The sequence below is a fragment of the Podarcis bocagei genome, assembly GCF_964188305.1.
Source record: "Podarcis bocagei genome assembly, chromosome: 3".
NCBI classification, from domain to species: domain Eukaryota; kingdom Metazoa; phylum Chordata; class Lepidosauria; order Squamata; family Lacertidae; genus Podarcis; species Podarcis bocagei.
In genome coordinates, this window is record NC_138127.1 from 29276802 (window position 1) to 29291817 (window position 15016).

General features: G+C 41.4%; 1 protein-coding gene across 2 annotated transcripts in view; it reads right to left on the bottom strand.

Moving 5' to 3' along the window:
- MDN1 (midasin AAA ATPase 1) overlaps positions 1-15016 on the bottom strand; it is a 102207-nt gene that overhangs the window by 72878 nt on the left and 14313 nt on the right. For both annotated transcript variants that reach the window (XM_081186530.1, XM_081186529.1), the window contains exons 12-29: positions 14724-14819; positions 13529-13641; positions 12022-12170; positions 11868-11928; positions 10912-11117; positions 9536-9639; positions 8731-8875; positions 8225-8321; positions 6678-6791; positions 4876-5023; positions 4614-4724; positions 3528-3679; positions 2036-2214; positions 1689-1897; positions 1013-1159; positions 520-661; positions 266-400; positions 16-154 (exon numbers count right to left, since the gene is read on the bottom strand). In XM_081186530.1, the coding sequence (XP_081042656.1) occupies positions 16-154; positions 266-400; positions 520-661; positions 1013-1159; positions 1689-1897; positions 2036-2214; positions 3528-3679; positions 4614-4724; positions 4876-5023; positions 6678-6791; positions 8225-8321; positions 8731-8875; positions 9536-9639; positions 10912-11117; positions 11868-11928; positions 12022-12170; positions 13529-13641; positions 14724-14819 (2447 nt within the window). The remainder of the gene's footprint in view (positions 1-15; positions 155-265; positions 401-519; positions 662-1012; positions 1160-1688; positions 1898-2035; positions 2215-3527; positions 3680-4613; positions 4725-4875; positions 5024-6677; positions 6792-8224; positions 8322-8730; positions 8876-9535; positions 9640-10911; positions 11118-11867; positions 11929-12021; positions 12171-13528; positions 13642-14723; positions 14820-15016) is intronic.

Consider the following 15016-nt stretch of genomic DNA (forward strand, 5'->3'; position numbering starts at 1 on the left):
TGAAGACTGGTTTACCCTGTGTCTCCAACCAGAAGTATAGGTTCACCAAACTCTAATGCTCGGCCTGCCAAAATGGCAAGCCTTGTCATCCCTTGAGTCCACACAACGTGACTGAATTCATCACCCATTATAGATGTCCACTTAGATGCTTTAGCTGGTTCAAAGTGGTAATAGGGTTGGGGAAGGAAACAAACAAAAACAAATTAATTAGCTTCAGGCAAACATTAAATCTTCTTTTATTATTGTTATCGTTTTTCAAATTTACCCATTTGCTTCTTTACGCTTTCTTCTGAGAAGAGGCGCTGGGGATGCAGCTTTCTCTTAAAGTGTTTTTCAATGACTGTTTGGATAACGTCAACTTCTTCTTGTTTCCTGACCCTTCCTGCCAGAAGCATAAATCCTAGTAACAAAGACAACAGTTTATCAGGATGTTCACCACTTTTGAAAAACAGTTGAAATGTGGCTACTGAACTGGACACACTGGCTGTGTAAATTGAAAAGAAACGAGTGGAGACTCACCGTCATTTGCTAAATGCTGAAGCCAGTCATACTCCTTCTCCATCTGTTCTGCTAATCGGTACCTTTCAGCCCAGCGAAAGAGATCCCGAAGGGTAATGAAACCATGCTTGCCAGCAAATACTGAGGAACCTCTGCGATAAGACTAGATTTAAAAGGACATAAAAGCATTCATGATCCAACACAATTTTCTGTACCCACAACTGAATTTTCCACTGCTCTTGAAATGCCTCCCCTCCTTACCAACAATTCTCCAAGTTGTCTTCGTAGCATTTTTGTGTCCAAATTTCACCAATATTTCAGTAATGACCATCAGTCCCCTGGGCCAAACATATTCTGGCAGGTTGCTATGTAGCACAACAATACCCCCTCCCAAACAAATCCCCCAAAGCCAATAAATGTGTATGCCTTGAGTATAAGACACCAAACTACAACTAGGGCTCAAGTGACTTCTCTATTATTTTCTCATTAAGAGAAAAAAGATTACTGTCCATACCTGCAACTCCTGCATGACTTTGACAAGTTTACTGCAGTACGAAGGTGGAAGGTCACATCTTTTGTGCAGGATGGTTTCTAGCTCTGTACTTGGTAGCTCATCAAAATGCAGCTCCACAAATCTGTTCCTGAAAGCTCTGGACAATACCTTAAGACACACACACAAAAACCACCTGTCAAGTGTTAATCTACTGAGAAATTCACACACACTGAAAACACGAGTTTCCCACCCTCAAACAGTCAGCTAGTATTTCATGGCCACTGAACATGTTCATACTCAATGGGTTTGCCCTCTTAATCCCCCCCCCCGAAGATTTCTGTGCATGTCTGCAAACAGTGGGGTTCTCCCAACTCTGCTGACACCTCTCTCTTGTGTTTGGATGGTACCATTTTGGATTGGCAACTTGGAGACTGATTTCACTATTGGTTCTGGATATGCTACAAAGACTAGAGTGTTTGACTAGCAGTGAGGAAGACTCAGGTTCAACTCACCACTTGGTGATCCTAGGTCAGTCTTTCACTCAAACTACCACTCAGCCTAACCTACTGCACAGGACTAAGGTGAAAGAGAGAAATCACATATGCCACCATAAGGTCCTTGAAGAAATGGTGGAGTGTACGTGTAAATAGCAGTATCAAAAGAAAGCCAGCTTCACCTGAGGAAACTATGTATGTACCTTCCTGCCTCCATAGAGCCCTGGAGGATTCTGTGTAGCAAAGAGCATGAATCTTGGGTGAGCTTTGACTGTTTCTTGGGTTTCTGTTATGAACAGCTCTCTGTTGTCATCCAATAATCTGTTCAGGGCCTCCAAAACATCAGTGGGTGCCAGGTTGAGTTCATCCAGGATTATCCAGTAGCCCTTTCGCATAGCATCAATGAGGACACCTATGAAGCATTTACAGAAAAAAAAGAAATAAATGAGTTGCCCACTTGAGGCAAGCCAGGCAAGCATCTGTTTGAGCAAGTAGGAGAGCCAGCTGGCAAGGAAACACTGAGTGACTGAGGTAATAATCAAAGTCCTACCTTCCTTAAATATCAGCTTCCCAGATGGATCTGAAGTATAACAGCCAATGTACTCTTGGATGTCAGTATGTTCATGATTGTTAATCCTAACGCAATGGTTCCCGGTTGCAGCAGCCACCCAGCGTATTAAACTGGTTTTGCCAATGGATGTGTCTCCTTGAATCAACACTGGATAGGTCCTTGAAGAATTAGAAAACAGCCAAGTTGGATATTGTGTTCTATGGTGGTGAATTATTACTATAACAATTATTATTATTATTATTATTATTATTATTATTATTATTATTATTATTATTATTATTATTATTATTAATATTATTACCCACAGTGGTACCTCCATTTAGGAACAACCCTGTTTACAAACTATTCGGTTTACAAACTCCACAAAACTGGAAGTAGTGTCCCGGTTTGTGAACTTTACCTAAGAATGGAAGCTGAACGATGGAAGGCACCGGCAGTGGGAGACCTCATTAGGGAAAGCACGCCTCGGTTTTAGAACGGTTTCGATTTAAGAATGGACTTCTGGAATGGATTAAGTTCGTAAACCGAGGTACCACTGTACCTGATTGGCTTCAAGGTCTTTTTACAACATATACTGATTAAGGGCACTTCCAGAAATGAGAATTGGGCTTCCTGTTGTGTTGTGTGATAAAAAAAGAAAAATTTGCTGAAGTTCAGAATAAACAAGTCAAAACTAGGGACAACTGACAACAGTATTTGTGCTTCTTAATTGTCATGTTATACACCTCCTCCAGCAAATGTCTGAAACTTGAACTATGTATTTATTGTAGTTGTTCGCTCCCATGGAGCAAAGAGACACTTTTGTGTATTGTACATACTTGTTAAGAGTCTTAAACACTTCAAAATTCTGGTTTCTTAAAAACAAAACAAACAATTGCTTACATTCCTCACATTGCTAATATAGACTTGGAAATGTAGGCTGCCATCTTGTTTGCTTCCTGTTAGCAAGAATGCAAAAACAAGGTGGAACGTAAATAGCCCCAACTCAGTGAATTTCAAGTCATGATTTCTAGGCCCATATACGTCAAAATTTGGCCACATAAACAATTCACACCATGGGATCTCCAAAAGCAGAATTCCATAATTTCAAGAAGACTGAAGAACATGTATGGCATAGTTTATTCCAGAGTCATAGCAATGCTCCAGAAATTATTCCAACTACAAGCAATCAAGAACAGAAACAGTTTTAAGTCACCCCCCACTGTTACTGCTGATGTAGAAAATATTTTCATGCTTTTCTACAACAGAGACATTTGTCAATTGCTTATTTGCAATACTGTTTTCAGTTAATTTTTGGCTTTTTGCAGTACCTATAAAATAAGAACATTATTAAATAAAAAAATATGAACTGTACCACAATTCAAGGAAGTATGCTCTCGTGAACAAATAGCAAGTGATTATTTTATTCTCACCAATTGAAATGAAACTATTTCCAAAGGAAAGAAAAAGGTACAGCTGAAGTCCAACATACCCAGCTGATACAACTCTGACGATGTCTCTGAGGTTAAGTTTAACTGAAGCTGTGAGCACATAAGTCTCATCCACGGTTGGTTCCATGTCGCCAATTGAAATCCAGTATCCCTCTACCTTAATCATTCTCCCTCCTTTAGGCTCTGGTAACGACTAGAACGACATTACAGAAACAAAACCAGCTTATGTTATGAACTGCTATCTCCGCATAATAATTCTGTTCTTTGTTTAGCTAAGCAACACATTCTTAGAACCCCAGAATTCATGTGGTATTTCCTTCATATGTGAGATGCTGAAGATTATCATCCTCTGGTTATGGTATAATACACCAAGCAAGCACAGAGTCTACACCTGGTGTGGAAGAGAGGAGGGATATATTAACACAATGGACTGGACTCCCTCTGAGAACAGAAGGACTTCTTCCATTCATGGAAGATTTTTGATCCAGCAGGCAGCATCTCATTGGCAGATGTGGATGAAAGCCCCCCTCCCAATCTTACACCCCCGAAATCACCTTTCACACTATTCTAGAAACGGCTCCAACAAACTGAACAATATTTCCAAATGCAGAAGGAAGGGGAACTGGAAAAAGTCACCTTCTCACCTTTCCATCAGAAGGAATGAACTCCAGATCTAAGCCAATGTATTTCCAAACCTTACATGGATTCAGCATTCCCGTAAGTGGGATTTATCTTATAGGGTGCTCCTATCGGGATTGGGTGGGGTGGGGAGGGAGTATTTTGTCAATTTCCACTTTCTCCTGCAGACCCGTCCAGATGGTTGGGAGAATTTCAAAAACAGTGTGAAAGGTACTGCTAGGGTATGCACATATGAGATCAGTAACAATTGTCTTCCACCTTCCTCCAAGCAAGGCACTTTGATCAGTGTCAGTCCATTCAGCAAACAGAATGCATCCTTCCAGGTGAAAATGGGAAACCCTTGATTTAATCCAGGGTGGGTAAAATTAAACTCAGAATTCAAATTGTCATATCCCCCCAAAAAATTCTGAGGATGGGAGAACTCAAACTGAGAACAATTCCATTCACACACACACACACACACACACTAATAGTAAGAAATTACTTGCCTGCTTGAGGATGCTTTTCACGTTTCCAGACAGAATATGCTGACATATAAGCCTTTGAACAACAGGGTAAGAACTTCTGTCAAGCTGGGTGAGAAAACCCAAGCAAAAGCCCTATCGAGAAGAAAACAGATTTGGGGTTTTTTAAAGTAGCTAGTTTCAAAGAGATTTTAATTGCTAATGCCAGAGAATTTCTCTCTCTCTTTGTCTAAAGACAAAAGGGAAGAGAGAAGGAAGTTTAGGAACAGAGAACAAAGATAGTCACCTCATAAAGAGAGCGCTGTATGCTGCAGCATGGGTTGGATGATGCAAATTTCAAAGCTCTGCAGAGAGTACGAAGGCTGTAATGAGGTCTGTGGCCTGTCCCATCTACTAATTTTGTTTCACACTCCTTTCTCACAGACAAATAAAAGCTGCAGAAGTGAAGGGTTATATATATATATGAAGCATATTTTTCATGTATTACACTCATTTTTCTACCATATTAACAGGAGTTAATTTATCTAGGGGCTTGATACCTCAATGTGCTGTGGAGTTCCTTTTCCTGAATAAATATTGTCCCCTTCAAGATTGAATAAGGGTGCAAAAGAGATTTCACTCCATATCGTTGCTAACCAACCCAAGTAAGGCTCAGTCTATATATCACATATCAGTCTTCCAGAACATCTGGTGAAAGACTACAACTCCCATGAATCCCAATCAGCTTGGCCAACAGATATGATGGGATGCACCAGGTTAGAGAAAACTGTCATAAAATATAAGCTTAATTCTAAATGACTGTACTAAGCCAAAATGTTCCCTTGCCTAGAAGTGGAGAACAGCTATGAAAGAGCAAGGGACCATCTGTATGGGTGTAATGCTCAGATTCTCCTTTTAGGCTTCATGTTGTATATATGCATTAATAAACCATATATCATAAAAACACCACAGGCTCAACTGTGCCCCATTTTTCCAAAAGGAAATACAGATCCTGGGTTTATCATGTATGGGACCCCTGCAATTTCACACCACTCATAGAAATTGGAGTCGTGTATTGCAGTATATACAGAGTGAGGCCCTCTATGAGATAGTCCCTAAATATTCAGATGTATCCATTTAACAAAACTCATAAAGAAACCTGTAAGCATTTTATAAAATATAACATTTAAATTATTGATAATTTTATTTAGGTATTTAAGATATCCAAAATATTAAAAACAGTGGTTAAAAATAAATGCTTTCCCCTCCATATTAATCTCACCCCAGCAATAGAAAAATAAAGTGGTGTAATACATTATCCAATAATAAATAGTTTTCTAAAGAAATTAAAGTCTTCAAACATGAAAATTCCTCATAAATTTCAGGAGTTAAGAGTTAGAATGAACTTCTGAACCACTGTCAGAGAGAAGAGGGCATCCATGTTATGCTAATACTCGTAGAATAAAATTGAAATACTCAAGGCTTCTGATTAAAATTTATTCAAATATTGGGGCTTAGAAAAGCAGGAAAAAGCCCATATTTCTTGACTGACAGTGATATTTGCTAAGACAATGACACTCAGGGAGTGGAGCGCATACTTACTTAGTAAAAACACGGAAAGCAAGTGGGATACACATCTGGAAACTGGTGCACAATTTAAATAAATTATTTGACGTTTTGAACTGTAATGAGCTCAAAGAAATGGCAACGCATAGAGGAAATCCAAAAGGCTGAAAAACGCAATCTGAACTCTGAATTCCCATCACCTTCAGCCTCTGTATCCAAAGGTCAGGGATGATAGGAGATGCAGTACAGCAACTTCTGAGGACCACAGGTTAAGTACCCCAGTTTCAGAAATAAGACACTACATGTCAGTGCTTTTTTTTTCTTATTTAAAAATGTTTAGGAGTACTTTCATTTTCCTACTCATACTGAAATACTGTGCCTTAATGAGGTCAAACTTAGATTCACAAAATGTTTCGGGGTATGCGTGCCCCTGCTCCCCCCCCCCCGAAAAAAGCACTGCTACAAGTTAAATACAAAACTTTCCCAAAGACTCTTATCAAATCTTACAATTTATACAGTACTTTCTGTTCATCAAAAACTTACTTTACGATCCCTTGCACTACGCTCTTGCTCACATTCAGCCCTTTGAGATAATCCATGATAAGAATCTGCAAGTCTCCTTCATTTTGCAACTCTTCTACGTAAAGTTCAGTGAACCTGCAAGACAACATTACATTGTAAAACACCTGTCTGCTTATTGATACCAAAGTCTGATGTTTGATCACGGACCCTAGCCTGTCGACATCACAACCAATTACAAACGTACTGAATTAAAGACTAATAATAAAGTAACATTCGGTGAAAGCTTGCAGATTACTTAGAAATCACATAATTCAGCATGCAGGAAGTCCCAGGTTCAACCCCCAAGAGCTGTAATTAAAAAGGAGTCAGGTAGCAAGCCTAGGAAAACACCTGCCTTTGGTCTTGGAGCACTGCCCCCGCCATCCCCAAACCTTTCTAGAAGGTTGGGGAAACCACAGAACAGATTAGGGGACACACAGGGGAAGGAGAGATGTCCTGCCATGGAAGCAGAAGTAATTCTTCTCTCACAAAGCACTAATTAGCGCTACACTGAATACAACCCCAAAAGTTAAAACATACCATTAAAAATAAAAATTTTTAAAACATGCAAAAATATTTAAATTGCACTTCTATTGGCTTATCTGAGCATTAGTTGTTTCTGGAAAAACGCAGACCTTTTAACATAGGTACCGTATTTTTTGCACCATAACACTCACTTTTTTCCTCCAAAAAGTAAGGGGAAATGTCTGTGCATGTTATGGAGGGAATGCCTACGGGTGGCATGCCTACAGATTTTCCTCCTCTAAAAACTATGTGCGTGTTATGGTCGGGTGCGTGTTATAGAGCGAAAAATACGGCAAATTTTGGAATCCTTTCATCTGCTATACACTCAAACCTAGGGTATTGGGTTTTCTATGATACTGCCGCTGAATTATTTTGAGCTCTGCAGGGGCAGTGATAACACCATGCATTTGTCACTGATGTCACACTGTTTGAAAGTCAAAACCTGGTGAGCAATTCAGTGGGGAAATGAAAGTGCAACTGTAGAATTTAGTGCTCAATGAACACTTGACAAGCTACCATCAGCTCTTGCTTGCCTAGCTAATTTGGACTGCATGGGTTATGAAAGATCAAAGTGAGCATAAAATCCACTCATATACCCAACCAGCCTTTTATCCAGCTGTTTTGTAGCTAACATGTAATGCTGACAATCAGAAGATGGCCAACAGAGCAATGTAGATCATTTCCCTTTTATTTTTCCCATGAGACCACTATATATGTCTAGTATCCAACTCTGAATCTGATGACAGATTTGCAACATAGCAGCTCACTTCAGCAGCATGCTTCAGCTATAGCAGGGATGAGGATGGGGAGTTAAGAGTCTTAATACAAACTGGCTGGTCACAGGTCCCTCATATCCCTAAGCTACTGCATGCCAATCAGAGATGTATGCAACACAGACCAAAAGAAGTACAACAGTCTAGGCTACTGCAAGCCAAACACCTCAAGAGCTACAAGTTGTTCTCAGCTTTAAAATGGTTTTGTAAAAATGTACGTTCTGTATCTACCTGTTCCGTATTCCTGGAGGGAGGTTTCTTTTGCCAACATCAGTAGCTGGGTTCATGCAGGCAAACAAACGAAAATTTGAATGACGTACCAGGGGCTCTACAAGGGAAAAAATGCACAACCAACAAATTACAGTGCTGTTTGGCCTCAAAGTTTACAAGATATAGTGCAAAGAAATTAATTAGGCTCTATGAGCATCAGAAATAAAGGGCTTGGATATTTAGAGATCATCACCTCCTTTATGAATAATATAATCTTTTTTACAATTCCTCGTAATGGTGATTATATTGTGGATTATATACTCAAATTTCTTGAGTTTATTTCATTTACATTCCCAATAATTTGCTTTTGGGTCTGTCACATCTTTATACGCTCATCTATGGGTCAATGAACTTAGATGACTTGAAACTATTAATTTCAACCTCTCATTTAAAAAAAGGGGGGGAATTGAAAAAATACACCACTGCAGATCAGGAAAACTTACTGCAACAAAAAACAAAAACAATACCTGTGTCTCCTCTATCCAGCAATATCAGTGAACCAGATAATCCTTCAAGTAAACCACTCAGACACTCTAAAGTTTCTGCTGCTGCCAAATTGATCTCATCTAGTAGAATCCATTCTCCTTTTTTCACTGCTTGTGCCAAGGTGCCCTAAAAACAAGACAAAATGACTCAAAATTAGCATTTGATAGGCATCTGGTGCTGCCCTCTATTTGGACTATGTTTTGAAAACTGCATTTATAGTTAGAGAGACCAGATAATTCCACAGTGGTATAAGCAGAATTCCATCTTTTACATTGTTTTTAAGCAAGTTGGTGGGGTGGAAGCTCCTCATTTAATTAACTGCTTTTACCCTATAACTGTTAAATATCTGCAAACCCCTCTAAAATGTTTCTAGTTGTACCTACTTTTTTTACCTAGCACCAAACCCTTTGCAACATTAACTTTTTTCCTCAATGAGGACTCATTCTTCCTGGCTTGCAAAGGAAATCTATTTCTCCTTCATTTTCAGCCAAGACTAAGGGGAGTAAAGGTGCTCATCACACAAGGACATTAAGTGAAACCTGGCTAGCCTGAAATCAAATGACAGCCTCCACAGGCAAAAAACCCAGAAACTCTCTCTGTGTGTGTGTGTGTGTGTGTGTGTGTGTGTGATCCACATCACACATTTCAAAGCACACTGCTTCCTCCAAAGAAACCTGGGGACTGCAATTTACCCCTCACAGAACTGTAATTCCCAGCACCTTTAACAAACTGCAACTTTATTTTAATAAAGTAACTTTAATATGCTCTTATGCACAAAAGGACTACCTCTACAAATGCAAAAACTAGAGCATTTTCTGTCATCTTCATCTGTTGTTTTGCATGGTCTAAGCGGATACCAAGTTCTTCCCACTTTTCCTTCAATGGTGAGCCTACAAAAAAAAAAGGAAAGCTATAGTAAACATAGGATAAGATAAAAACATTCAAATTCATGAAATCACGTAATAGAATTTGTCATAGTGCAAAACAACTCTGAATATAACATAAGCCGCTCTGAAGAGAATAGCGTAAACTGAGGTGGAAGTCCAGTTATTCCAACAATCACCTTTAGACCAGTGATTTTATGAAATTTAAATCCTACTAGCAGAACAGGGACATTAAAATGAATGAACTGAATGAGTTGGAATTCAATGGACTGAGTAATGTTTGAGGTCAAGTAATGCTCCAGTCATTTGTAATACATATGCAATCACCTCCTCTGTTTAAGCAAAATAATGCTCACAAATCTGTTATCTTTATTGAACACATCTGGATTCAGCCTTAGGAGGCTAGTTACTTAAACTGTATCTCTTTCCACTTCAGAGCAGTATTTTATATTTATCTTTATTTATTTATTAAATTTTTGTACTGCCTGTCAACTGAGGACCACAGGATAGTTTACAATATGAAAACACAAAAATACATAACATAGTAACAAACAAAACAATAAGCTTCCCCCCTTTTGCTTTCCCCTTTAAAATGCAGTCAAGCTTATATTATTATTATTATTATTATTATTAGGCTGGGATAAAGTTTGTACAACTTTAACAAGACCTTCACCTCTTCAGTCAAAGATGATGTGTGAGAATGTTAAATTCTTTCTGTCCTTTTATCTGACTATTCATTAAATAGTTCAGGAAGGCTTAACTGTGACTCCCAAGCATCTCCCACCCAAGTCACTGATCAGATCCACACCCACTAAGCTTCAGGAATGATATTGGAACATGTATCAGAAAATGCTATTTTCTACTGCAGAAAAGTTGTTTTTTTCCCTCTACTGCTGATCTCTCCATATTTGAATTCTAAAGAAAAATCACACCTAGTACAGTGGTACCTCTGGTTATGAACTTAATTCGTTCCAGAGATCCGTTCTTAACCTGAAACCATTCTTAACCTGAGGTACCACTTTAGCTAATGGGGCCTCCCGCCGCCACGCGATTTCTGTTCTCATCCTGAGGTAAAGTTCTCAACCCGAGGTACTACTTGCGGGTTAGCGGAGTCTGTAACCCGAGGTACACTGTATCTCCCTTGCCAAATGCACACTGAAGCACAGTCCACCCAACTTTAAGAATGCAAGTTCTGCTTAAATCTCTCGTTTTATTTATTTGATTTCTACCCTGCCCGTCCTCAAACAGAAGCCCATTTTAAGAACTTGGAAGTCTTACCATTTTCTTTAGCTTCCTTATTAATGGCAGATTTGTGTACATGCTGCATCAGCTTGAGAAGATCATGCCAGCGCTTCTGTCTGTAACATGTCTGGATGTGCCCCAAGAAAGTCTGGTTTTGTTTCCTGGAGAACGTCTGTGCAAAAAGCTCCTCAAAAGACTCTCGCAATGGCAACCAAATCAGTTTGTTATCCACTGGCTTATAGCTGTAAATTGGGCAAACAGTAACGTGTTAATTGAAAACTCTGGCAGCGACATGTGGCAAGATCAGGCTCAGTACCATCGGACAAGGTGAAAATCAAACCAGCCTCAGCGGATCTGATAACAGATAAAAGGTGAATCTGGTGGCCCCCGCACACCCTTACTAAACAGATGACTTGAACATGTTTAAAATTAGAGACCAGCTGAAACATATAAGAGAACTTACCCTTTTTTTCAGGTACACAAAATGTCAAAAATTTCATCCCACGGTTACATGGCACCACTCATTCCAACATCTCTCCCTGCCCCAAGACTGAACATTCCTTTTTCCTCGTTCTACTTCCTCGTACTTTTAAAGATCTGTTTGCCATCCCACTAAAAGCAGCGGTATATCTGCTTCTGCCTAATATAAAGTGCCTATCTAGAGAAACACACATGGCAGCAACTCACAACGCATAACACTAAATAGTAGGGGGGGGGGTCAGTTAAGGAGTCAGATCAGAGTGAGTAGGGGTTCCCCTGCACCGAGTCAAAGCACAATGTCATTACCCCATCTGTGGAATCCCACACCCCATTTCATGTTGCTCTATGTACTTTTCTCTGTGCCATATGGTTCTCTATTTTCAAATGCAGTAACTCTTATGAATGGGGTCCATGCACACTTCTACTAAATACAAGATCTGCAGTCACAGGTGAAAAAAATGATTTGTTGATGCAGCTGCCAACAGCAATTTGCATAATTATTAGACACTCACCCCCCTAGGAGATCTGCAGTATCACTCTGCTGATTCATGTTGATAACCCTCAATCGGTGCCCTTGAAGAAATAAAACACAGAAAACATACTGAAGCACTTCTCAAACCTTTTCTAGAATCCTGGTCAAAGTCCCCATATTATACTACATTTTACCTGTAATGTGGGCCAGGTATTGAACAGTTGATGTTTTGCCTGTCCCCGTTTCACCCACCAATAACACAGGCTCTCCTTTGTCGACACACACAGCCAGCTGTTCAATTAATATGGATGATGGACGTGTGGGAGCAAAGGTCTGCTTTTTTCTGCCAATACATGAAAGGGTAAAATCTTCTGTTAGCAATACTCTAATGCACGGGTGTCAAACACAAGGCCCGTGGGCCGAATCCGGCCCACCAGACCTTGTCATGTGGCCCGTGTAGCTGCCAGCCCGCTTCCCCCTGCGAGGCGGCACGCTGTGGGAGGGGATGGGGGGCTGGAAGGCAGACGGTGGAGAAAGCGAAGCCGCTCCCTTCCCGCGCCGTTACTCGGCCAGCCTGAGAGAAAATTTCTGAGGCGGCGGCGGCCTTCGTCCAGGGTCGGGGGGCCATAGCGGGACTTTGCCCTCCCGGCGGCCTGGAGCATCTGGAGCTGGGGCGGCGGCGGCGGAGTCGTTGCCATCACTTCTTCTCCTTCTCCTCCTCCTCCGAGGAGGCGGGCGAAGCGGCCAGGGCGGCTGGCGGGAGCGTGGCGGCGGGGGCCGTGCTGCAGATGGGCATGGTGGAGTGGGGCCGAGGAGGGGTGCCTTCGCCCTCGGAGCCCGACGCCTGGGAGGGCCCGCCGAGAGCGGGAGGCAGCGGAGGTGTAGGCGGCGCGGCAAAAAGGAGGAAGGCGGAGGGGAAGGCAGGCCAGCAGCCTTGCTCCGCCGGAGGCGCCCCGACGCTGACGCCGCGTTTCCCTCACGAGGAGACGGGCAAGGAGGTTGCTGAGCAGCCGCCGCCGCCTCGCCTGGGCCAAAGGGATAGTGCACCGCCTGCGAGGTGAGTCGCCGCCCGGCCGGGCCCTTCCGTCGCCCTTCCCGACTCGCATCTCTCCTGTTTCACCTTATTACTTTTATGTTACTCGCGAGTCTTCTGCTCTGAAGACAGATGCAAATAATCCGTTCAGCTCCTCTGCAATCTCCTTTCCCACCTTTAGCACACCTTGTTGGCTAAAGGCTCTACCACAGACATGTCCAAAGTCCATTTCGGGGGCCTAATCCGGCCCCTTCGGCAGTTTATGGGGTAAAATCCTCACAAAACCCCTCAACAACAACTTCAACCCTAAAAAAAAAAAAGCTCAACAATTTCAATCCTAAAAAAAGCGCAACAACTTTGGTTGGCCCTCACGGCCCTTCACTTCATCAAATCTGGCCCTCCTTGAAAAAAGTTTGAGCACCCCTGCTCTAATGCTATGTGCCAAGCATCTCCAAATGCATTTGATTCACTAATTCTACAAATATAATCTCTCGCTATTACCAGCTTTCAAAAGAACACCTAAATGAGACATCATTAAAAATGCTGGCACGGAATTTTAAAGTTAGAAGCACATTTAAAAAGTGCACTACTGTACACCAACCTGTAAGCCATCTGGTTGAAGGGTGGCTTAGTAATTTTAAAATATAAACAAACAAACGCATCAATACCTTTGCACAAGAAGCGCATGAATTTGCTTCCGTAAGAGCTGCACTCTTCCCACAGAGACCTCTTGCTCCCTTATTGCAATTTCTGGTTTGTAAAGTTGACAGTAGTATTCAGTCTAGAGTAAATAAATAAAGGGCATAAATACTGAACTCAGCTTACTAAAAAGAAACACATGATGTAGTCCTTTGCCATATGCAGTTGTGCAATACAGTGGTACCTCGGGTTAAGTACTTAATTCGTTCCGGAGGTCTGTTCTTAACCTGAAACTGTTCTTAACCTGAAGCACCACTTTAGCTAATGGGGCCTCCTGCTGCTGCCGCGCCACCGGAGTACGATTTCTGTTCTCATCCTGAAGCAAAGTTCTTAACCCGAGGTACTATTTCTGGGTTAGCGGAGTCTGTAACCTGAAGCGTATGTAACCCGAGGTACCACTGTACAACTGAAAGTTAAGACACAAGTCCAGTTTGCACATCACAGTAAGGCATAGTAAATAGTTTATTGTGAATGTGCCTTTCTGGGTTGTATGTTTCCCCCCCTCTCCTCATGATAGCAGGGAGCAGGCAGACCACAGTCCCTGCTTAGCATTATGTCTAAACCAGAGGCCATGGTTTGCTTTGCTTCAAACCATGATCAGCAAATCAAGAACAACCTTAGCTACAGTAATTTGCCGGGAACAAAACAAACTATGAACCCTCATTTGAATGTAGCACTTGCTTCCTCCAAGTGTGAGTGGACAGGATTCAAATGACCAAGATCACCATGGTTACAGTGAACTATTAACTATGGTGATGTGAGAACAAGGCCATTGGGCTGTATTCAGTGGTTACATGAACAGAAGTCAGCTCATGCAACCAAACTTTCTCTTTCACTCCTCCTCCCTGCAGCCACTTTTTCCCTCTAAAGGGTTGGGTGCCTCCTAGTGAAGCCTATGGTTGCAGGAGGGGAGCTGCTGCCTCAAATCAGGCAATGGAATCTTGCACCAGTGGCGATGTGCATGTGCATGATCCCTACACCCAATTTCAGCCATGTTACATGGGGCTTTCTTCTTTCAGAAGAAAAACAAGAGTGGACACTATCCAGTTATATCATTTAATTATTTCTTGGCAGTGAAGGGGAAATGAAACTATTTTTCCCCCTCCTTGACAAAAGGGGTATTTATTACACAATGCAGCACGTGTGTGAACTCTTCCAGTCTACCTTATGCTTGGAAATGTTCAGTTGGCTTCCAATGATTTCTGCCATCTTCAGTCTACTTTCTTGCTTGGACAGCATAGCTGTGAAACAATCCAATGCCTGTCAAAATAGTGTGGCAGGAGGGAGAGACAGACAAGAGAGAGAAAGTTCAAGTTAATTTGATATTTAATCAGAGATTCTACTTTTCTTCCATACCTGAGTTCACTGTAGTCAAAATATACAACTGAGCTTCATGCAATGTATCACTAGTATGCCTCCACGAGGAAAACGAGAACGAGCCAATTCAGACATTTCAG